At 41.6% G+C, this 24,881-nt stretch overlaps 3 protein-coding genes and 1 long non-coding RNA gene across 6 annotated transcripts; 2 read left to right on the forward strand and 2 right to left on the reverse strand.

The window, feature by feature from the left end:
* Window positions 1-1,844: 1,844 nt before the first annotated feature.
* Window positions 1,845-8,692, forward strand: LOC115054774 (uncharacterized). Its single transcript, XR_003841627.1, has 3 exons — window positions 1,845-6,078; window positions 6,669-6,793; window positions 7,831-8,692. It is a non-coding gene; the product is annotated as an uncharacterized LOC115054774 (long non-coding RNA).
* Window positions 8,693-10,751: 2,059 nt separating this feature from the next.
* LOC115054505 (trafficking regulator of GLUT4 1-like) lies at window positions 10,752-11,480 on the forward strand. The gene is made up of 2 exons (XM_029519752.1): window positions 10,752-11,153; window positions 11,328-11,480. The coding sequence occupies exons 1-2, from the start codon at window positions 10,752-10,754 to the stop codon at window positions 11,478-11,480; spliced, it is 555 nt and encodes a 184-aa protein (XP_029375612.1).
* Window positions 11,481-12,490: 1,010 nt separating this feature from the next.
* LOC115054053 (Golgi SNAP receptor complex member 1-like) lies at window positions 12,491-19,937 on the reverse strand. 3 transcript variants are annotated; one of them, XM_029519052.1, is made up of 9 exons: window positions 19,895-19,937; window positions 19,237-19,360; window positions 19,019-19,091; window positions 18,606-18,713; window positions 18,409-18,500; window positions 16,748-16,822; window positions 13,654-13,683; window positions 13,363-13,445; window positions 12,491-13,011 (listed from the first exon to the last, which is right to left on the reverse strand). In XM_029519052.1, the coding sequence occupies exons 1-9, from the start codon at window positions 19,935-19,937 to the stop codon at window positions 12,887-12,889; spliced, it is 753 nt and encodes a 250-aa protein (XP_029374912.1). In that variant the 3' UTR covers window positions 12,491-12,886. The 3 variants fall into 3 exon arrangements, with proteins under 3 accessions (XP_029374912.1, XP_029374910.1, XP_029374911.1); XM_029519050.1 differs by having other exon boundaries at window positions 19,019-19,111; window positions 19,230-19,360; XM_029519051.1 differs by having other exon boundaries at window positions 19,210-19,360.
* A 1,316-nt stretch (window positions 19,938-21,253) lies between these two features.
* LOC115054338 (beta-crystallin A1-like) lies at window positions 21,254-22,334 on the reverse strand. The gene is made up of 5 exons (XM_029519519.1): window positions 22,296-22,334; window positions 22,052-22,170; window positions 21,787-21,928; window positions 21,569-21,711; window positions 21,254-21,401 (listed from the first exon to the last, which is right to left on the reverse strand). The coding sequence occupies exons 1-5, from the start codon at window positions 22,332-22,334 to the stop codon at window positions 21,254-21,256; spliced, it is 591 nt and encodes a 196-aa protein (XP_029375379.1).
* Window positions 22,335-24,881: the final 2,547 nt, after the last annotated feature.

A 24,881-nucleotide genomic window follows, 5' to 3' on the forward strand; every position in this document is an offset into this window, starting at 1 on the left:
TAATAGCACAACTTTAGCGCCATTAGATGCAGGTTTCATCTGAAACATTGAGAGCTGCTTTGTCAGCAAATCTACCTGAACATTTTATTGCATCACTGGCAGATCACCATTCGACACACATCAGTCAGACGGAGAGTTGCATCTAAGCTGCATAAATGCTGTCAAAGATGGCCGTCGGATAGCTGAGGTTTCCAAGGATGGTTAAATCTATCAAAGGTCCTGAAACCAAAAATAAGATGTTAAAGCCAATTATTTCACATTCACATTCATTTATGACTGAGCAACATTTAGGTACAAAATTAAAAAGATGAAAACCTTAAAGCAAGCCTCGGGATAGTCACATGAAATATTAAAATGTCATGTTTTAAAAGAATAAAGAGCATTTTCTTTAATCTTGGTGTCAGTGTTTTTTCTTAAAAATAGTACATTTAGGGATTTTTTTTTCACAACACAGCCCCTCTTGGGGTGGAAGCACCAGGCACCAAGCACCAATGTGGCTAAAGTTAAGGTTAAGATTATTAAAGGTTCTGTTTTGCAGTTTCTGAATTAATTAAAAGTGTTTTATCTTCTCCTCTTACTTCAGGGCCCTGGTCATGCCAGTTGATGTCAGCTGACAGCTAACCGTTTGCCAAGCATTGTAGGTTATATTTTATTAGGCCCCTGGGGTCCGTGGAGCTTGTGAAGCTACTGGCTTTGACCAGTTTTTTTATGAAGAGATGGTTGAAGCCCAGATTTATAATTACTGCTCAATAGACCTGTTTCAGTTGCAGATAAGAAAATCTAAATGTCATAAAGGAAGAGAAAACCTGTCAGCTATTAGCAGCCATCACAGCTGAAAGCCATTCAGCCAACAGTCACTTCCACTTCAGGTATGTCTGTCTGTCTGACAGATTCACCACAAAGACATGTTACAACAGATAGACTAACAGGCTTGGCCATCACTGCTTGATTGAAAAGGCTCGATAGGAAGAAAGGAAGGGGGCCTCTGTGAACAGTTCAAGGAGCCAACTTGAAACACATTATGAAACATGTGCGGCGAAGTCAAGAGTTGACGGGTTTACTGAAGTACCTGTAGCCTGAGCCTCTTAATGGATCTTTGCATTTAGTCTCAAGGCCCTGCTCTCTGAAAAGTTATATGTTAAGCATTTTTATCTAATAAATACCCTGCCTGTTTTATTTTTGTTCCTTTTTTTAACAGGTGCTGCTTCAAATTTTACTCTTGCTTTTCCCCTTTAGTTTTGGCTTGTGCACTTTTGGTTTTGTTTTCTGTGATTTCAGAACAGGGAGAAATTATAGTGAATATTCTATACTCACATATTCAATGGATATATTAAGATGGCTATAAGGACTTGAACTGACCTCCTTTGAAAACGAGATGATATTATTATATAGTTAGTATTCCACTCCATACCAAAATATGTCATATGTCAAAATATGTCATAACTTGAAAATATGTCAAGTTAATATGGTTAATGAAAATTTTTAAGCTGCAGAGCAAAATCTTCTACATGAAGTGATATTTTAGTATTACTATTGTTTAAATTATTATTATTTAAAAAACAAACTAACAACAACAACAAAAAAAAAAAGGATTATCTCTGAAATAGTGTCTATAAACTGCTGAGCAGAGAAGAAGTGTCCACTTTCACTTCGGTGGAAAACCTCGGCAGCTCCTCTGCTCAATCTGCTGCCTCACTCCGCCGCTCCGGGAGGGCGCGTCAAATCCCGGCCGACTCTGACGTACGCTGCTCGTGTCGCCTACGTCATTACGCTGCCAGCTGATCGGAGTGGGAAGCCGGGAGTGTGTCTGACTTGGGTGTGTGTGTGTGTGAGAGAGAGAGAGAGAAATGGGTAGAGATAGAGAGGGTGTGTGTGTGTGGAGGGGGGGGGGCAGGAGTTGTGTAAAAGGGACTGAAGTCCTGTGCTGCTTTATCCGCTGCTGCCGCTCCGAAAAGCCGATTCACCGCCAGACAGAGAACCGCTGCCAAGGGGGGATGTTAAAGCAGCAGACACCGACACACCCAGCTGAAGCTCCGGGACTCCGCCGAGCAGAGTGGGCGAGGCAGCCTGAACTCCTGGAGCGGCCCGGCCGGCGGTGAAGGTGGGCGGTGTGGCTGAGTGTCAGTGAGCCTGTCGGTGTGCGTCTCTGCCGGGGAGAGACTCGGTCCAGTCCGGTCGGTCCGCTTTAGCCTGTGGCGGCTCCGTGACCCAGTTCGAGGGGAAAAGGTCCTTAACACACGAACGACTTTATTCAAGTCAGATCCACCTCCCCAGGTCTGATTTCTGTTGTGCTGTCGGGGGTTTCTGCACAGTTTGGCGTCGTCTGATTTTCCGGATTAGATGTTGGAGTTGTGGCTGAAGGCCTGTCTGTGTGTCACAGATCAAATGGCCCAGGCCCGCTGACAGGGGAGCTGTTAGGATTTATGGGCACCCTAGAAATGTGACATTTGGCCACCCGGCCACAGCCCCCCCCTGCTCCTGCAAATCTAATCAACATTCAGATGATTGGCAGGGTGAAATGTGGCCAGAGGCTTCGGAGAAGGGCTGCATGGAGTATTTGCACAGGCAGGGCTGATAGCAACCAGGAGGCTGGGGATGAAATTTGCTAAAAAGTCCGGCTTGTGTTTAAATGAATACAGAAGGAAGCAGGAAATATACAGATTGAGATTAAGACTATTTTGTATCAGAGCCACCTTGCAGCACATTTGGGAATCTTGTACACAAGTCTCCAGAGAATTAGTATATAACAAGATGTTGCATTTGCAAGTTGAGGTGTGCATTTGCGTAATCGGAACTTGTCAAAGCTTCTTAAATTTTGCTGAGTTCATTATAGGCCAAGGAATAAGCCTGTGCTCAAGTAGGGGATAGGTGAAAATCAGGAAGATAACTGAAGCCGAGTCATTGCTCAGAAATGCAGTGACACCAGCAGACATCTGGCAGAGATGGAGGATTTCTCCAAATGAAAGATAAGTTTACGAACACAACTATTACAAGAAAATGACTGTAGATATTTATGTAAACCACTGAAACATTTTTAAAGCAGGTGACGTAACAAAGAATTTAGGCCTCCCTGTCCAGCTCTGGGCCCTCGGGTCTCCTTTACAATCTTTTAAACTTCTATAAAACATTTTAAAAGCAGAATTACAACCGAGTCAAAGTAGCCCTTTCTCTGAGATGAATGCTTAGAGGGGAGAAGCTTACTGTAGTATATATTACAGTGATGGAGTCTGTCTTACATAATTGTACAGCCAGAGTTCAGTGTGCTGGTAGGAATGCGTAATAGGCTGTATCACGAGCTACATTTCTACCATTGCAACCCAGGAGTGTGACATAAGCCACTCTGTCAATGAAGATCACATGGAAATAGCAGGGTGTCAGCTAAAAAGGCAACTCATCTTGTCTACATGTGTTTTCCCTGCATCCATGGAAAGACAGCAACCTTCCTTAGAGCTGCTCTATTGCTTACATTTGCAGAAGTGAAGCCATCTTGCTCAACTTGGGTTACACCCATCATTCCTATTGCATGCCTTGTCAAAGGAGGATGGGGCAAGAAGGGATGTGTTATGTTGGTTAATTTAAGGAAAAAAAAAACCCCAGTTCTTTAAAACAAAATGGCACAGGCAGCCCGAGGACAGGCTTACAGGCGTCATAGAGCACATTCCCATCCCCCAGGATGTCATGAATTCAAAATGGCATTCAGCTATTCCTCTTAGCAAAAAAAAAAAAAAAAAAAAAAAAAAAAAAACCTTACTTATATATGGTGATCTCAGAGTTAAAGTCAGATGCTCTGTAAAGTCCAGAAATCAGCGAGCAGCAGAGCATAAGAAGAGGCTCTCTGCACTATGCTCAGATCGGTGCCAAAGCCACCGCCCTTTCACTGTCTTTGTCCCCATTCCCGGTCTAAAATGATCAGTCTATATTACAGAGTACAATCTGGGGCAGTAAACACTCTCCAACTGGGCCACACCCACAGCAGAGGAATGTACCTGAATTGATGAATTGAAATGAGGCAGCCCTGTAGCATGCGAAAGGCCCGTCTGTCACTTTCTGACAGGAATCATTCTTGCAGCCTTTTTCTCTTCCTGTTCTCCACCTTCATCAAACGAGTGCTGCTGCTACCTGTTTTCCCTACAACACCCATTTCAGCCTCCCCAGATAAATGGATTCAAACTCTGCTCTTGCATTTGCAGCAAAGGCTCCGTAAGCAAACCTTCTAAAGAGTTAAACCGTCAGTGATTCAGTGATTCCTCTTTGCTCTTAGCTTGGTTCATTCACACCCTCCTGTTTACACACTATCTTTTCTGTTTCTCTCTGACACACACATCCTGCCCGTTCAACTCTAGTGTGCCTGTCTCCTTTCTTATCCTTCTTGCCATGGCGGAGAGTGCACGTCCACAGTCCTAGATAAGCTCAGCCTTTTGTCTATTAGACTGTGTGTTATCTCTTTGGCCCCCTATATAAAGGCCTGTCTCAAGGCCTTGCATTTGGCTGTCATGTGGCTCCGTCTGCCTTCCCTTCGAGGAGAGGGGGAGAAATGAGCTACAAATAAGAAAAAGGAGAAGGCAGAGGAGAGGTGAGGGTGAACCTGACGGTGAAGCCACGTCCGCCCTTTCTGGTGCAGACCAGATGTAGACGCATAGAGAGGGGATGGGTGAAGGATAGAGAGATGGAAAAGAAGGAGTGGAAGAGACCATGCGAGCCCACAGCAGCCGGATGGAATTTCTAACGTACGCAGCTGGAATGTGAGGAATGCAGGACAGTCTGATCTAACCGAGAGAGAGAGAGAGAGAGGGTGGAGAGGACAGACAAGTCGGGAAGGACGAAAGAGGAAGAAGCGATAGAAGAGTGGCACGGTAACGGTCAGGGGCTTAACATGCTGCTGTGAACACAGGGCCACAGTCACTGTCTTTGGAGGGAGGGGTACACTACGGAACAAAAAACTAATTCACTTTTGGTTTGAGGTTTTTGCAGCCTTAGTCAACGGTTATGACTGTCAGTGGTCCCGTGTGTGGCCAGAGGACCTGTGCGTCTTCGTCCCTGACTTCATCCAGACCACTGCTGGCAGAAGCACGTGTGAGACCTGCAGGGGGCGGTGTGGGCTGGTCGGCTGGCTTTATAGATCCTTTAATACAGCCTGTTCAGGGTGGGAATATCACGACACCACTCTGAAAGAAGGGTGCAACTGGGCAGATGTCGTTGGCATGTTCGGAGGCCATCACAGAGCCGGATAAACAGGGAAAGGCACACCCTGGGGCAAGGAAAGGCAACTTTTGGCTCAGCGTAAACGAGCAACGCACACTGAAGGATTTTAAAAACGAAGACGTAGGACCTCTGTTTCAAAGATGAGCTTTGAAATTCTTCTGTACGAAATTCTTTTATGATCTGCTCCACATGTAACGTCCTCTAAAAACGAATATTTCAACAACTGTTGAAGACAGATGGTTCCCAGAAGATGAACTCTAATGGTTTTGGTGAGCCTATAATTTTTACTCTCGCACTTCCAGTGGTGGTTTTGAGTGAAACGTCTCAACTATTGGTTGCTTTGCCATGAGAGTTGGAAGCTTTGAACGGCGATGTTTGTCTGTTGGTTGGTTCACCACATAAAGCACAGTTATAATCAAATGGAAAAAAAAAAAAAAAAAGTTCAGAGGTGCTAGCATGGCTACAGATGTTTGTTTCCTGGTGGCCAACAACAGAACTGTAATTCTGCAGCTCAGAAAGTGTTCGACCGAGAGGTCTCTGTTGTGGATTAATTGCGATCATAAAAGTGATTGTGTAAAACTAAGCAAAAACCCAGGAAGTCCATTGGTTGAGATACTAATAATAGGAACATTAACTTTGTTTCTACAGCACTTCTTAAAAAATCTGTTAAAATTACATTAAAATCTGAAACTCAAATTAAATTAATAAAGAATAAATAGTTAAATAATTGTAACAATTAACATAAAAAAAATCCACAAGAAAAAAAAAAGTAAATTTTAACAAGATAGTGTTTTGCCTTTCTTTCTTTTTTGCTCTATATTCTCAGTGAGTGATGAAAGCAGCTCCAAACTGCATCACACCAGTCAAGTTTAAATGGTAAGAAATATTTCATTTCGAATCAACAAACTATCTACAAAAAGCCTCCGTGTGGAGGTCAGCTCTCTTCAGGAGTATAGAACAAGGCAAACACAGACGATATGGAGGGCAAGAGAGTAAGCAATAAAGATAGATCAGGTACTGCACTGGCTGATTCATTTTACTGGTTTAAATAATTGAGGAAACTTTTTTTTTTTTTTTTTTTTTTTTCTCTCGCCGTTCATCAGTCACAAGTCAGAACAGGCAGTCAGGACTGCTGATGACTCACACATGAAAAAAAAGAATGATATGTGCCATGTTGATAAATTGGTCAGCGGGTGGAAGAACATCCTTCTAGTACTTTTCCATGTACAACCCATGTAGCTTCGTATTAATGACCACCATTATATGTCTGAATGGAAATGACTCACAGGTTCTCTCAAGATGATAGCAGTTAAATCCAAACAAAGTGGGAGACGAAATGATTTCCGCCTGCAGCGATGTCTGTACAATTTTCATAAGTCCTGTTGATTGTGACCCACCCTCTCCTGCTGTGCACAGCCTACAGGGCGCTCAAATACCTGAGATTGTTCTGCTTCTCCTTACTGCAGGAATGTACAGCATGTGTTATTCATCGTCAACCAAAGAAGTGGAGCATGTCCTCAATATCTCAGGATCACCACAAGATTACATTCTTTGAAAGCAAGAAAAGTCCAGACGTGCTTTATCTTTACACGTAAGTCTTCAGTATATTTAACCCCAAGAGTGTCTATTTGGCCTGCTAAACATGCTAAAAAAAAACAAAGCCTGTCCGTCATTCATTAAGTCTTTCTGCTGCTTCATGTCATTAGCTACACTCGGGGCTGCACCTCTGAACACACTGAACCTTCAGGAAGTAGTACACCCCAACCAGAGACTTCACTTCAATTCAGATCTGGGCACCTCTGTGAAAACGTGTCAAGCATCAGTGTCTGTTTTGCCGTGTTGGCTGTCAGACATTGACTGTATTTAGATAAAGATGATAGTTTTAAATTTCTGCTGCAAAAATCTGCCTGTCTAAAGCATTTATTGACAAAGCTTCTGTCACACTGCAAACTACTGACAGCCCGAAATCCAGATGGCTCCCAAGCCCACTACATTTTAGGAGCTAACGCTGGATACTTCCACCTTTCCAACTGTAAACTCACAACTTAGCCTCTAAAGTGTGTGGTGAAACAACTCCAAGAGCCTGTAAAAGATGAAGTAGAAAATATAGATCAAGCATAGCTGCGGGTTTTTCTCCCTGGAAAGCACCTTTAAGTCTTCCTTAAGAAAAAAACAAATAACCAATTCCACGTCTGAAAGGACTCCAGGATCTCTGCTTTCATGTAGAGGCTGTCGACTCCTCTTCATCGCCTCTTGCTCATGCTTCGTAACCACGGTAACTGACATTAAAAAAAACAGTAAGAGTGTTTTTCCAGAGGCTGGTCTGTGATTTTGAGCATCATAACTAAGAGTATCTAAGAATTTCTTGCTGGCACTGTGTAGAGCGTGCAGAGGCAGAGCCGAGCCGCTGATGCACCTATGCCCTCTGGTCATCTGACGCATGATCTTGCGTGTTCTTATATAGAAACTCCTTTCACCCACTTAATCACAGCTGATCGAGTACACTGTGGATCAGCTGCACCCACTTACTGTACATGTGTGAATGGCTGCGGGCCACTTCGTACCCACGCTACTGGAGCAGGGAGTTATTCGGAGAGGCTAAATTCTGTCTTTTTCCTCTTTCTGCAGGATTACGTGCACCTAAAGCAGAACGAAGAGTGGGACTTGCTGTTCGTGCTTTAAACCGGCTGTCTGTTTCAAACTCTCACGCTCGCTGGCTGACTCGCAGCACTCCCTCACCCATGGCCCCAAATGGCTGACACACAGCAGTTCTTCACTGGCAAGCTTTATGTTCCTCTACACATGCTAAAGCTGCCAGCTGAAGAACTGCTCTGGTCAGCCCTGCCCCGGATGACTCAAGAAGAGGAAGGGGGTGGATTGAGGAAGGCACTCTTTCACACACTCAGTAGTCAAACTGAACTTTAATAACTTACTGGATTTGAGCCACTATTGTTGGCATTCTTGTGTTAATCACAGGTAAGGCGCGTTTCACTTTAGGCACAACAGGATGTTTGTTTGTATCCTTTTCCCAGGTCTTTCTTCAGGTCACTGATGCCAGTCAAAAAGAGACCTCAGATTGTTTGAAAAATCCTCTTGAGTCCTCTCACAAAGATGTTTAATATTCTATCTACTATCTATCTACTATCTGAGATTGTGTAAAATTATTCATTTATTCAATATTTCTTGACATAATTTTAATTGTTAATCCATCCCCCTGTTGCTTTTCCAGGTCCTTGTTGTATTTCAGTTATGAATTAATGGCATATTAAGGAATTATTATTGGCATTTGCAGCTGAGAGAATTACTAAATGTGACAAAAATGCTTCCATGCTTTGGACAGTATTTCTGTGTGTATAACTGGGAAACTATAATGAAATATGTGGTATTAAACTGTACTTTAAAAGATTTCAACTTAATATAGTGTGCTAATTTTGGTTATTTTTCTTACAATAAAGAATAATATATTTTCTCAGACTTGTTGGGGACAGAATTGCACAATAAAAAAAACATACCAGGACCGAGGGCGCTTCGCTTCACCAAAAATAACAAAACACACACTAACAGGCACATGATAAATTAATGCAAAATGTCTCACACTCATCCCTTTTAACTTCTAAGTCTCTACTGATCCCATAAAAGGGAAACATACGAGATCAGAGTAAGTAAAGATGCTTTAAATGTAAAAGTGTCAAGTTTAATGGCTTCAGAAATGCAATAACTTCACAGTCTTTGTTCTCTGGGAAGCCAATCATCACATAAAAGTAAACAAGCTGACATTTATCCAGGGCTCTGTCATGTTAGATCAGTGTTATTCATAAACCAGACAAAGAAGAACAAGTCTCCAAATGCTGCTCATCAGTGCCTGGAGGTTTTAACAGCTGCTCCAAGGCCTTTTCTCCACACAACATTCACGACTGCAATCACAAGATCATCAACTGTAGGAGGTAATGGAATAATTTAGAAAACAATCACAACGTTTCTTTGGCAAAATAGCCAAGTCATCTTGGAATATTTTTTTTAGATAAAGGGTGTGTCCTGGTAGAAATCTGAACTTCAAGATGAGCGCAACAACTTTTCTTTTTCAATTTAGGACCATATGTAAGAGATGAGTCAACTACTCGATAGCATCGTATCCAATAAAATATTTCTGGAAACGGTTTATATAAGTTAGTGGGGGGGATGGGGGCTGGGATGTTGCTGCACCATCTATTAATCCTCCAAATACAGTGTGTTGGGGAACTTTCTCAAAGTTGCCACTAGATGACGTGATAGTCTCTGAAAACAACTCAGGTGGTTGAACCATAAATGGTCTGGTGTCACTGCAGGACAAGAGAAACGAAATCCCAGACAGAGTTGGAAAGATCTGTGGGAAAATGCAAGCAGACAACTGTTTTTCTAAATTAACTCAGCCAAATGCAAGTGGGCGTCCTCATAACAGTAAGTAAGTCATGATATTGAATGTAAGATGTGATTGACGAGCATCTTTGGACTGCAGGTGTATTTGTATGACAGATATATGTGCTTTCATGTCCCCAAGTGAGGACAGCACCGAAATCAACCACAACAATTCTCCAACAACAGAAAAAGGAGCAGGAAAAGTGGAGGTGTATAAATAACAAACTGACTCAGAGGTCCTCCACACTGAACTTATCTGCTCATTCACTCTCAGTGAGTTGGATTTTATTTTGATGTCGACTATAACTTCATTTAAGAGGTAAAATACTTGGCTCCAATGAAAAAGTCTCATCTTTGTGAGAGTTGTCCATCACTGTGAATGAAAGGTTGGATTTCTAATATGAGAGCAATATACAGTAGCGCCTGCAGTTATTTTCTCTGAGTAGATTTAATGGCTGCTTCCACTTTTTTATTTAAACAAATGCTCAACAAAGTCCTCTATAATACTTTGATCCTCCTTCATAATTCAATCTAATTACGATTATAGTGCAGACTTATATTTTCTTATGAGGCTCCTTAAATTGTGAATCACTGTACAGCAGGCTGTGTGTGTTGAGATTCTTTGTGATTCACAAGGTCCACCGACAAGTCTCCCTCTCTCTCTCCCTCTCTCTCCTACACACCCAGTGCAGGGATCCTGCTGCTGCCCCCGCGCGTAAATGGAAAGCTTTTACGCACCGCGTGTGTTCACTTCCAAAGCGGTTTTATAGCTGTTTTTGCATTGTCACACGCCTCTCCTGGTGCATAAGCAGGCCTCAGACACTGGAGATGTGCCACGGAGATGTAAGGGATGCGGCAATACCTCACTACATAATAGGGGGGGTGGGGGGGGGTGAAAGGCAAGGCGTGCGTCCGGACACTCACCGCCAACTCGCCTAAACGCAGAGGGACTCAGGCTCATCAATAATAAGACAATTTGATGGACTAAAACTTAATTAAATAAGCTGCCTTGCCGTTGTTAGCATCTCTGATTTTCTTTTATTGAATCTGATGACCCCCCATGGAGAACATCTGAAGGAAGACTCCTCAGCACCTCCATCCTCGGGAAAGCCGCTCAGAGACAGTCTGGCTCGGACATTTCGAAACTTTCAGTGATGGCGATCAACACGGATGCTGCCTTTGAGAAGAGGGCCCTCGGTGAGAGGGAGGTTTCAAACCCCACCGACTTCCCGGACACCGAGAAGCTGCTCAGCACCGTGACCACCGAGCCCAGCGGGCAGAACAACATCAAACCGTCCGACTCCTTCTCCCTTAACATCCGAGAGAGCGTCCGGTCCCTGGACGCCGACCAGAACGAACACCGGTTGCCGCTGAGTTCGGGCTCCGTCGGTCAACTGACGACCCCACCCAAATCCGCGTCCCGACTCAGCCTGGGCCCGCTGCCCTCCCCGGTCCCGCCCGGGTCCGCACCCCCAACTTACCTCTGGCTGGCTGTGATGTCCTGTTTCTGCCCCGCCGTCCCGGTCAACATGTGCGCCCTGTGGTACGCACATGTGGTGAGTGATACTTCATATTTAAAGCTGCGATTTTCCTAATTAAAACACATTGTTATTGTCAGTGCTGTGGATGAGTGAGTTAGTTTTTGTATGCAATTTAACTGTTTCAGAAATACAAGTGTTTGGCTTGTGTGCCCTTTGTCGGGCACTCCCCTCTGTTTTCTCCCCCATTAGTCCAGTTCTGTTCTCCACACTGGAGACATTGAGGGAGCAAGGAAATATGGGCGGCTGTCTATGCTGCTCAGCTGCCTGGCCATCCTGCTGGGTGTGGCTGTCATCGTCTTCATAGTGTTTACAATAGGTATGGCAGAAAAACACAGAACGTGACACACTGTCAAAGCTCAGTATAAAGCTGCGTAACTACATTTCTCTTCTCTGAACTCTCAGAGACCCAGAAGTGAACTGGTGGATGGAGGGAGACACTCTATAGTCTCCTTTTGCTTCATCTGATCTCCAACTTGCACAGAAGACAGCGGAGGAGGAGAGGGGATGAGATTTTTCAAGATGAAAAAGCACAAGATCTGAGCTGAAAACAAGCTCAAGAGACTCTTAACATCTGGATGAAAGGAAAAAGAAAAAGGAAAGAGGTCGCAGATTGTTCCTCCTTTTTCTGTCAACATTCGCAAACCAGTAACCCCACAAACTCAGGAACAAGGGAAGGAAGATGAAGGCTGCACACAATTACCGTGTTGAACCAACACACAGCACATTTTGGGAAAAAGCCTAACTCTGCCTCTCCCAATCTAGTGGTGCACTTAAGTATACACCTGCTCAACACGCTGACGCTGATACATTTAGATTGGATTATATGGCACAATTAGATTAGAGGAAACGCGATGACATACACAACCATTATCACTATCATCATCAAAAAGCAAACACACAAATTAAGATTTGTAAATCGACAGGAAGACTCAGTGCACCTCTAGTCTGTGATGCAGCCACTACCTGCCCTGTTTCTTTTAGCATTTGCTAACAAAGTGTGGACTCACTCTCGGTGGCTGCGGGAAGATGTACAAGCTTTTTTTCTTACACTGTTTACACCGCGTCTAAAACTTGTGTGCATTTATCACAACAATGCCCTACTTGAGTCATAGTTTGACAATCTGCTTCACTACTACTATGAAAAAATGATCAGACTCTACTGAACTGCCTGGATATCTACACCTCGTTATGTTTACAATATACTGCAAGATATGAATGGGGTTCCTCTCCCTGTATGCATTGTTCTTGGCACTCCAATGCTGATGTTTATACATTTATACTGTATGACTGGTTTACTGTGCCATAGTTCTGCATGTCTGAAATAAACCTGAATGAGCATGATGACTTCAAAGTGTGCTCATCACCTTTATTTTATTAGACATATAAAAAAGTACTTTAGCAGTAAACAATCCCAGTAAAACACGACTTCATACATGTATAAAGAGCTAAAAATGCAAATAGAAGCAGCAATATATAAATTCCCAGATGGAAATGTTAGAATTAAAAAATAAATAAACTCTCCAGGCTGAGAGTGGAAACAATTTCACTTTCAATTAAGACAAAATTTTAATTCCACATCTTCAAATCTTTTTGCAGCTTTTTAAAGTGTTGTTTTAAGCAATGTAAATTACAGTAGAGGAAGAAATGTGACAAACTTAAAAAAAAAAAAACAAAAAAAAAAAGTCTTGGCACCAGTCAAGATGTTTTTGATCTTAAAGAAAGCAAAGGTGGGTCAAATGAAAAGTGAATCAGTGGAAAGTGTAGAGCAACAGGAGGATGGTGCAGACGCCAATCACCCCACCCAGAATTAAAGAGTCCCGCCTCTTGCGCAAATTGATTCTCTGGATGAGACTGTTGATGGCGGGAAAACGATCTGAAGGGTGGGGAAGTGTGGTGAAGGAAAATAATTAAAACCTAAATTGGGGATCCCTCCCTTGTTGTGTGTGAGAGAGAGAGAGAGAGAGAGAGAGAGAGCAGCAGGGAAAATACATCAGCATGGCTTCTAACACAACTCAGAAAATGAAGAAATGGAGTCTAATGGGGTACTCTCCTGTGTGTGTGCAGGCTTTCACTGTAAGTGCAGTTATGTTATCCCGGCTGATCCCGGCTTATGTGGGCCTGCAACTGCAAAAAGTATTGTACATGCAAGCCTAAGATTTCAATTTTTAAAAACAGAGAATGTGAAGAATGGAGATAAATGACGAAAAGGACAAAAAAAGGATACTGGCCAAAGTTGTGACCCTGGTTTGAATGGACTTGAGCATCCCACGCTGAAATGTGATGTTCTCTTTGGTAGCCATGGCAATACTGATGGCAGACAAAACACGGGGGAATACGTAGCAGCAAAAGAAACGTACAGCTGTCAGCACAGCATCACATACACTATGATGGTTATGCAGCAATCAGGGAAAAATTAGGGAGGCAGCATTTGAAGAGACCTGAATGTGCTCTCTGTGTGTTAAGTGACTGAAAAGGGAAGATGAGGGAGGACAGAGGAGGAAGCATTAACGCTTACCTGATTGCATTGTCAATAAGTCTGTCTGAGCTGTGGACATAAAATGGAATAAAGACAAAATCAAATTCAAATGAAATGAAATGAAATGATTTATTAAGTCTTATTTATACAAAGATCTACAAACCTTTGAACTCTTCCTACAAGCTCAGAAAGACAGAAATGTGCCAGGATTTAATGAATCTCTTCATTCAGCTGTAAACACATAAGATCTAGCTATAGAGGCAAAACGTGTTGTGTTCCTGCTGGACATGTGGAAAGCCTGTGCATGAAAGCACGCCGCTCTCTTGGTCTATTATCATAAAAGGAGCACTTCCTGTGATTCCTGCGAGACTTCGGAAAGTGCTGGTTAATGGAGGGTTTTTGAAAAAAGGGAGATCTCCACTGGTCAAATTCAGCCCAGTCGGAGCAGAAGCCAGTTAATCTAAATTACACCTGCTCTGAAGACAAACAGTCCATGTCTACACATACATACGTTTTGTGACGGCGAGTTCGTCCCTGCGATATGTGTTTTATTTCTCAGAACCAAAGGAGGCAGAAATGGATGACACACATGCTGCCATTAGCTGCTGAGGTAACTGGAGGATAGAAAAATGAAGTGTTCCGTCCAGACCGAGCAGAGCACATCAGGGCAGGACTGTGCATCCTGGCAGACTCCACTGGAGACCGAAAATCAATATTGTGCTTTATATTTCCTCCATCCATCTATCAACCTCTTCTTCTATCTGTCTTGTGCTGTCCTCTGCCTTTTTTCCTCCATCTCTAATTAGCAGGCAGCATTCACAGGCAAGGCTTCTTGCTTTTTCTTTGATATGTCAATCTTCCTTCACAAAATAGTCTGATCCTGTTTGTATAAAACTAGTTAACATTGTTGTATTATTAGATACAATTAGTATCTTTTCCCATTACGTTTCAGGAGAGAGAGAGTGATAAATCATCCTCAAATCTTCTATCCAAATGACCGGAGCATCAGTGACACCTTTTTGTCTCCTACTTTGGTAGCAAATCCATACCATTGAAATTACAGACATGAATATCAGTTTGTTGCAAACAGGAAATCCCTAAATTTGCTCCTTGTGGTGAAGCTGGAAACTAAAAATACCCTGTTAAAATGTTTAATTTAAAGTCATAGGAGACCTACATCAACTGAACATGTGACGCAAAAGCTGTTTCAATACTTTCTGCTTTTAGATACATTCACATGCCAATACTGAGGTGATGATGTCAGATTGCTTTTGGAAAGTGATCAGACAGACCTTTGACTTTTTTTTATGACCAAATCTTGTGTTGAGGAAACTTTCTCAGTTGACTAGCAGAACTGTATACCTCTCGGTACTGAGAACACTGCTCAACATCGCTCCTTCACTTTTGAAAACAATGTGTCCACACATGGCTTTGACTTTCCACTTATGAGCTGTGAGTACTGTACTGTATAAATGCTCTGTACTGATGATGCATAAATGATAAATGATTCATAATTGGTTTCATAATTCAATGCAATAAATAAATAATCAAATGGACATAAGACTGCAATTCAAATCTGATGTCATTTGACGTAGAGTGAATTCATTTGTTATAGATTCAATGAGCGGTGACATGAGGGCTGATGAGGATCAGCTGCTACATTTAATGGACCTGACAGAAGTGAGGTTTCTCTCACATGGACAGCAGCTGAGCAGATGTCTCTAATATGGCTCTTCCATGGACAGTGAAGGGGGACACGGTCATGTCAAGCAGCCAAGGCAGTATTTTGTTATGTTAAGAAAGGTTAGCTTTGTTCATGTTCTAATATATTTCTACTGCAAAACCAGAGACAACATTTTACCAATTTTGTTTTATACACTGTCCAATGCAGCACTGAAACAACTAAATCTGTATCTACGGGAACTTACGTAACAAACAAGACACCAGTTTACAATAAAAATAAGTTACTCCCTCGTCTTTTAAACTTAACTAATTTACTGTATTTTTTCTTCTGCATTTCATAGATTATCTCAACGTTTAAGTAAAATAGTCTAACAATAAGTGCAACTTTTATCTGAACCCATTCTCAGTGTTTTACGCTCCTCTCATTCATTTTCTGCCTGTTGAGAAGCCAGCAGTGAGTTGGCAGATGAAGGAAAGGTTAAAAGGTAAATGTGTGGCTTCTGACATCTACACGTTCCTTTTGGTTCTGCTTTTCTGACAGTTGGCCTTGATGGTTTCATTGTATCTGTTTCTTTCTTAGTTTGAAGTCCATAAAATACTTCTAAGTTTAATGCCATAGCCATCATGTTGGAGAAAACTATAATAGAAACACTGGATCACTGAACTTCTCTGGAAAATGAGACGAGTTACAGATTAATTTCTGATTCAACACTCAAACTCAGATGTCAGTATATTCGCAGCTCAACCCTCAGTTTATGTGACAAACCACTTCTCTCAAGCCTCACATTTCTACAGGACAGGCAGCCAAGTGAAGTGTTGGCATCAGTTGCTCATTCTGGATATCCACACGAGCCTGCAGGAGACTGCTCATGTTGCACAGTGATTAGGTCAGAAAGGGGATCGTTTTATCTGAGCTTGTTGTTTAGGAAAGTTAAGATATCAGATATTCAAACTTTGAACTACTCAACTAAATTGACCTTCTAGGTCAAATTCCAAATGTAGTTATCTATAAAAGCTACATATTATAATGTTTTACTATCATTTCATCCTTTCGGGTTCGGAGCATTTGCTATTGTGTCCAACATCCACAAAAATGCTTTGAGAAATCCATAATCACATGCATTCAGCCAACCCATGGCATAACTGGATAACTCAGTCAGACAAGGGCATCAACGTTTACGAGACTGGCCGCACTGTTTACAGCCCAAATTCTGTATACTATGTGTCTGTCTAATTCAACATTTCACCAACCACTTTGCGGGCTGCTGGCTATCTCACTTATACCAGTAAAAGATTTGGCTGCAGCAGCAGAAGTGACCCTGACTTTGAGGTTTGCAAGACTTAAGTGTTATTTTTACCAAAGTTCAGTTTCTCTTTTTTTACATTTAAAAACACAAGTATAAATTCCCTAATTCAGTGTGAAAGTTTAGTTTTGAATGAAACGTCTTACTTTCTGAAATGTTCATGCTCCTTCAGTAAGAGCTCAGTCTTTCTGTTATTCACCCCTGAGCTGCTCTTGTAGGACCTGAAAACAAAAAGAGACAGACCCATGAAATGATGCAAAGATATAGATGCTGATAACATAGAACTTAGGGACAGAGAGAGACAGAGAAAAAATTGTTCAACTCAAATTCTCTCTCTCTCTCTCTCTGATTGGTGAAGTGTAGTGCAAACATCTAATTTACTGTTCCTGCATCAAAACAGAAAGCAGCATCCAACCATACAAATTATGTATAAGTAGCTGTGCAAATTACCACTTCTGGCACAAAAAACACATTTCCTCTCCATCTTTGTTTCAGTCTGAACAATATATTTCATCCCCTCCGATTAATTGATGCCTGGATGTTGATTATGTACTTCCTGCGTTAAGGCTTTTAAGTGATTAGCTCTGCTTAACCCAGAACTCTGTCTTCCATCTCTTACTTACACTCCCTATTTGGACTGATCTTTGATTTATCATCCATGAGCCCATCTGACGCTCTCCCGCCTACTGTTTCTCTACACCTCTCACCTCTAGGGAGTTAATTAAAACTCACTCTCTTCAATTTTGTTATCAGTCAGCATTAGCTCACGACAATAATTCTCTCTGGGCTCTGTCTTGTAATCCATGCTGTCTCTTGATAAGACATTTCTCAGCATCACACAGGGCTGATATAACCATCCTTCTTGCCCTCAGCTAAATGAAAGCCTTGCGGTTTGATTTACTGTAGAAGGCACTTAGAAAGATACCCACAGAGAAAGAAAGAGAAAGTGAGGGAAGGAGATCTGCTGAAAGGGGAGGTTCCTCTTTTTAAGAGGCAGAAATATTAGAGGGTGGAGAATTTCTGAAAAATTGGACATTTCTGCCTCCCACTGGTGAAGGATAACATGGCAAAGGTCCACAGTGAAACCAGCAGAGGAAGACAATGGAAAAACAAGGAAGGAAGGAAAAGAAGGGCACAGGAATTTAGGGAGGACAGACTGACTGTAATCTAACAAAGAGTAATTTACATTAGTGAGAGAGACAGATTTCAACAAGCTAATGATCTAAATCAATGTGATGATAGGAGTCTGCCAGAGAAGATTAAATGTCATTATTTTATAGCATCTAAATGTCTTGAAAAGTCAGAATCATATTTTTAAAGTTGTTTTCCCTGGTTTCGTTACTTTACATAATTGAAAGTAGCATGTGTATCTAAGGCAGAAATGATCAGCTCATTAGATGAGATTTCACTTTTTACAGTGCCATTAAGATACCTCTCGCCAAAAATTGATAATTTTGATTAATTGATTATATAATCTTCAGACGAATCAACAATAGGAATAAAATGTATTGGTCATCTCAGTCCTGATGTGTATAAGTCATAAATTGTCACAAATCATCATAAATCATCTCGGACACCAGCCAATGGCAACAGAGAATAAAAAAAGCAAGGAATTGCTTCACAAGCTTATTAATCCAGATCAATATTTGCTTTTCCAATTTTCTGAAATTAAAATTGTTTTTATTGATGACACCCATTTTAACATGTCCTGCTCAAGATTGACAATATGATAACTGCAAAAAACATCTGAATATTATATTATTAGAATATCTCTTCTATATCGTATCCAAATATATGAAATGCTTACTCAATGTCTCTATGAACAGAGCCCAGCAGGTCCTCTCGCTCTCGTAGGCTGAAGAAGTTGCTTTTCGTTTTGTGAAACTCATGGGTGTAGTCCTGCACGATGCAACATTATGACACAGTCAGCCAGACAAATTGACAGAGTGGGAATTCAAAAAGCAGATGCTGACATTAATACAGTAGTGAAGTCAAGTTAGATACCTGTAAAATGTCTCTGTGTCTTTGTAAGGTGTGCATTAAAGCTGCATTATGTGACGAAACTCCTGGAGTGTTTGTGTATTCTGCCATTTTGTCATTCACCGATGTGAGCTGAAAAAAAAAAAAAAAAAAGACAAAGCAAAATCATCACAAAACAAAGATTAAATTAATATAAATTAGCCATAAAATACAATTTTAATAAGGTTTTATTGTAATAGTCTGTACAGCCTGTAAAAAAAACAAAAACAAAACTGTTGTCTCAGCAAATACAAACCCAGGATGAAGTTTTTATTGGCTGCTCACTTTTGCCCATTGAGATGAGTGATTGTAAGTTAAATAACTTTGATCACCTGATCTTGAAGATTCACTCACACACGTGAGCTGATAACGCAATGCATGTGTGATAGATGACTTACATTAACCAAGAGCTGCTCCAGCTCCGTCGTCATGGCCAAAAGCATTTTGTCTTGAGTTGAGCCAGAATCGGACCTGAGGAAAGGGGATTCATGCTAACACTTAGCTTGCAAGTTTATTTCATTTAGTCGTCATTCCAACAAGCTAAACGAGTTAACAGAGGACATCAAAAGTCAGAGTACATGCAGAGTACAAGTGAAGTGAGGAGTCTGCTGTCGACCTGCTGTCTCTTTTCCGCTGGTCCCAGTTGCTGCTGCTGCTGCTGTAACTGGTGCAGAGCTTACTGAAGGAGACCAGCTTGAGGTCCAGCTCATTCTCCAGCTGTCTCGCCTGTTTACGCAAATCTAAGCACAGAAACAGAGAAAAAAAAAACTGGATGTAAACAGACTAACATCTGGAAAGTTTTTTTTTTTTAAAGGAAAAACAGGCAAGGCTAAAGCAATACTGATCTAAAGCACACACTGACACACACACACACACATCCAACACATGTGAATGAATACAACATACCAAACAACTTCAGAGACACACACGTGAAGAGAGAGAAACAACATGAGTCCAGTGAGCTCCTAAACATCCACAAACAGACTGGAGGCCAATTTCGTCAGCTCTTTGGTCTGTATGAAGGGCAGCTCACCTCACATCAATCCGGCTGTATAAAGTTTGATTTTCTCACACCGAAGACAACTTTTTAAGTTCGACGCTAATCGCTAACAAGCTAACAGGTTAGCTCGAAAGTGGCTAAATATGACTTTATTCCGCCGACGTAGCGTTTTACTTAACAACATTTTGAATATGTTTTCTTTGAAACGACGAAAAGATATAAAAGACGTACATTCAGAGAGTTGTTTTAGATTAGATGCTCTAATGTGATTTACCTTCCCAATAGTTGCTGCTGGTCGCCATGTTTGTTGTTGACATGTCATCATCAGCCGTAAATACGAAAGAACTGTCGTGATTCTCCTTTGAACCTCGGCGGCCTCCAGTGTTTATTTTGATTTAATAAATATCTTTGGAGCTTCACAATGAAGTTGTCAACTCTGCACTGTGAAAATGATCAGCAGAAAAAGTTCAAGAGAATCAACCAAAATGGTTTAGATAATTTACCAAAACCAAACGTTTATGTTAGTCTACTGTTGTCTATGTTACAGCAACAGGTTGTTATTACTGATGCACTCATCTCTTAGCAGAGTTTCACTGGTGGGCTACAACAAAACTATGTGATCTTACAGTCTTTTATCAGATTATCACTATTGTTAATTTATTCATAAATATTTTTTTTTCTTGTTCATTATTGTAAAAGCAAGAGAAAGGGAACGTCGTTGAGGTAAAACTCAGTTCTTCAGTGCAACAAAATCTCATTAATTTTATCCTTAAAGCAAAATTTTATTTGCCTTAAAGATGTTAATCATCCAACTCCATGCTGTTTTTCAGTGTCTCTCATTGTTGAAACTACAAGAATTTTACTTAAATATTCAGTCCCATGAAACCATGTTTTCCTGACAGTGCCAATCAAATGGTGCATACTAGTGATATCCTGTTTACAATTTCTATAAAATTTCCTTAAAATTCAGCCTGACATTTTGGTTTTGTTTCAACCTTTGAGATCCCAGCAATTAAAGCAAAAAGGTGGATTTTAGACAACTCCTTTGACAGATCAGTGGGTTTAAACACCGATCTTTTGCCCATAAATCCCCATTTGTCAGGTTGATCATTTTAATCTGAGCTGTTTGCTGTCAGAGAAGGACAAGACACAGATGTCACTGAAGTACATGTCAGTATTGCGATTCTGTTTCTTTGCTCATTCTCTTTATTCATCTTCTTGAACACAGGCAATCATGGATATTACAGGTATCACTGGTTCTTGTGTTGATGTGAAGACAATGATGGCTAGGGTCATGATGATGCCTTCAGTGGTAGAGATGAAATGGAGCAAAAACTTTGAGGTGTTTTCACTGTTTTGCAGTCAACCTCAGCAGAGGCCTCTCTTTCACAATACGTCAAGCTTCACTCATTGTCGTTCCCACTTTCTGTCTTTCTGAAACCTTTCCTTTCTTTTGTGATTTTTCTTTAAAAAACAAAGTGCTGTGAACACCTGACATCAGTAAGCACCTGAAGACCAGCTTGGGATCCTGCTAGTTGGAGCAGCAGGGTTGGGGGGGTGAGGGATTGAAGTGCAGGAGGAGGAAAGGGGAGAAGGAGAGGAGTTGAGGAGGCATAAAGGAAATGCTCCCTTCTCAGTGCTGGATCCTCCTGATGGACTGAATCTGGGGAGTCTGGGAGTGGGATCCAAACTCACGGTAACACTTGTACTCTCCTCCACGACAGTCACACTCCATGATGTACTGATGGCCACGGTAGCCAGGGTACTGGTAACACACGAAGCTGAAAAATAAACAAGGGCATCCTGGTTAAACATCACAGAAACACTGAATCAGATGGAGCTCAAGGTCTTTACGGTTATGGTTAGTTTTTTTTTTCTTTCCAGTCATATGTTTAACTGTTTCTCTGAACACTTCAGTTTTTAGAAAACCTCAGCTCAATGTACTTACGCTCCACTCTGGATGTGCATGGATCCAACTTCCTTGTTCACCCAGCCCATGGCTTGCAGCGAGGGATAGTCATCACACAACTCAAACTGACGGCCGTTCATGTTCTCCAGCTCAAAGATGGTCATGCGGGACTCCTTGTGATTCTGTACAAAGAAAGGCAATGGTGGGTTAACTCAATCTGAAATGAGCCACAGCCTGTTATTGTTTATTTGACCTACAGCACAGCAGATTGGCCTGAAGGAGATCATCCTCTCGATGCGGTAGGAGTTGCTGCCGCTGTAGGCCTCAAAGCGAGGGTAGTCTCCCTTCTCCAGGACAAACTGCTGGCCGCAGAAGCTAGAGTGCTCATATCCAACCCAGCTATAACCAGAAAGTGGAATTAATTAAGTTGGAAACCAAAAGGCATACAAAATGCAAACACTGAGCAGTTCTGAATCAGCTGTAGTATTTCTGAAAGTGAAGAAAAGCCAGCTGGACACATACGCGCCACACTCAACCTTCAGGGAGCGGATGTTCTCCATGCCACACTCCATGATGTTCTGGCAGGAGGCAGTGAACTCCATACGCCTGCCCTGGAAGTACTCCTGATCGTACACAGTGATCTGCGGAGGAATGAAACACAAGTTTACTGCATCAGTCCACATTCATAAGAAACATAATGCACTCCTACAACATTGACACTTTTTGCAGTTCCCCGTGCTCATCGTGAGCATGTCACCTTCCTCACCTTCCAAGGGCCCATGGGCATGGGGTTTGTCTGAGCCATTTTCTCCCTTTTTGATTTTAGCAGTACCTGAGGGAGAACACACAGTCAGAGCGAGGATAGGTGAGAGCTAAAAACAAAACTATAAAAGTTAAAAACACAAGTATGTCCTAACCATCTATTTGTTAATCTATTTGGTATTCTGAGTGGCCTTTTGAATATTTCTGCATCTTTAAGCCAAACAAGATCAAACAGTATTAGAGCCTATAAAGGCCGATTAATTGACTCTTACTTTACGTAAAGGTAATAAACAGTCATTTTGATTAATCATTGATCCATTACGACTCGCTGTCACCTGTTCGGTGATAGGCCCAGACTACACCGTTTCCATAGATTGGGAGACTGAAATGTTTTATTAACTACTTAAACTAGTTTGACCTACCCAAACTGGTGAGCTGTGTGTCGCAGGGTTCCACTGAATGGTCTGCAGAGATGGTGTGTACGGGGGTATATATACACCCGCGGGGGCCAGGGGGCAGGCATGCCTGGACTCATGTCAGCACTTTGCTTTGGACTCCATTGTGTTGTTGTGTGAGCCAACAGGGGTTAAGGCACTAACACGCTGCAATTCATGCAAACACAAAGAGACCAAATGGCTGTACTGTCACCTGCGTCTCTGTGGAAAATCTGTATGTTGAGAGAAAAATTTCAGTGACTTTCTCTACAAATACATATTTGTTATCAGAGAAGCATATATCCAATAGTGGCTCAGTGACAAAAGATTCTGTTGCGCTGTTTTGATTTATTTTGAAAGCTGCAAAAACCGATTCAAGGTCATTCTCCTGTGGGAATAAGATTTTTAGTTAAGATTTGGACATGTTTTAAGATGATGTAATTTCAAATTGTAAGAAATTTGCTTTTGAAATCTTAAATTCTGCCCATCAGTTATTTTTCATTGCCTGTCATTTCAGGCAAATATTATACAAATCAAACTTTCAACAGTTGGTCAAACTTACATTGTCTGTAATTTTATCAAATTGTCAATCACACACTCAATGCTCATTGAAATGGGTTTGGATGGTGGGAGTCTCGGGTGAAAAGCTAGTCACCATAAAAGACATCAGTTTATAGTGAAAAGGAATGAGTTTGCTGACTGAACAAAAGTAAAAATTTCGACTTAAACTCGTCAATCCGAACTTATTCATTCTGTCTGTGAACACCCGCAGAATTCACAGTAACGGGTTTTACTTTTTCCACTTTGTGATCTAAATGTGACTTGTGAATGAAATTAGCTGTTGCTATTTTTGGAAAATGTCAACAAGTGAATAAGTCAACAATGAAGGTAGAAGCAGGGGGCGATGGAACTGACTGAAAGGCCTCATTGGCAGCAACGGAAACACTTTGGCAACTACCGCTGAGCTGTAATTGGCAGCGCTACTTTCAGGTAGCAGTGTGACTGAATCCCCTGAAGAAAGGGAGTGTTGTGAATGTATGAAGGAAAAGGTAGTAAAGTCAAGCTGTTCATTTGTTTGTATCCATTTGATTGATTTGTATGAGGTTGTCTTATTTCTTCCATTTTTAAGGAAGCGTTTGAAGTTTTGTCGAAGCCGTTTTATTTTATTATCTGTTCAGTTTTCAAAATGCTTCTCGACACAGAGCTGAAAGACAGGATTATGTTTGCATCTGCTGAAATGAATATAAAGTGTGGATAGACAAATTCACTTGAGTCAAGTTTCAGAGATACTGAGTGGAGATTTACAATATCTCAAAGACAAACAAGAGAAATGGCAGTCAGCTGCAATACATTTGAGGTGTCCTGACAAAGAATTGGAATGCCTGTGTCAGTATGCTATTTCAGCATTGTGTGCAAAGCCGTCGCATGATTCTTGGACTCAGAAGGCAGCATGATTTTCAACAGGGAAGAGTTAGTCTGTGCTGTGTGGTGGTCAACTACAGGTGGTCTCAGTTTGTGTCAAACAGGTATAGAAGGAGCTGACGCCTTGCGGTCTGGATGTGTGTGATGTCTGTATGTGCACAGTGAGTGTCGCCTATATGGTCAGTGTGGGCTCTTCACATCGGTCAGTGCTGAGTTGGCTCGTCCCTTTGTCAAATCTGAGCTGCTGCTGCTGCTGCTTTCATCAGCAGAAATGCACACAGGAAAACACACACACACACACACACACTCGCACACCCCACGTATCCGAACAAAAACACAAACAGTCACACATACATGCTTGTCCTGTCTCACATTCGGATGTGGGCAGATCCACTTTGATTGGAAATTTTTTCATTAAAATATTCTGACATTTGTTTTATGTCAACATGTATCTCCCCTGCTCTCATTTGTAGTTGTGCGGACACACGCACACGCACACACACACACACACGCACAGGGTGTCTGGGCAATGTGCTGACCTCAGTACGCCATTCCTACATGTTTATTGTTCGGTGCTGCTAGAGGAGAGAGCAGCATGTACGTTCAGTTATGCACCGTGCAGTCAGAAAGAGTTGGATTAAAAAAAAAAAACCACACAATCCACCTCATTAAAGTAAACTTATGCACCACACTGACAATGTGAAAGCAGAATTTTATTTAGTTGGTTATTAGCT

The sequence above is a fragment of the Echeneis naucrates genome, chromosome 14 (assembly GCF_900963305.1).
Source record: "Echeneis naucrates chromosome 14, fEcheNa1.1, whole genome shotgun sequence".
Taxonomy (NCBI): domain Eukaryota; kingdom Metazoa; phylum Chordata; class Actinopteri; order Carangiformes; family Echeneidae; genus Echeneis; species Echeneis naucrates.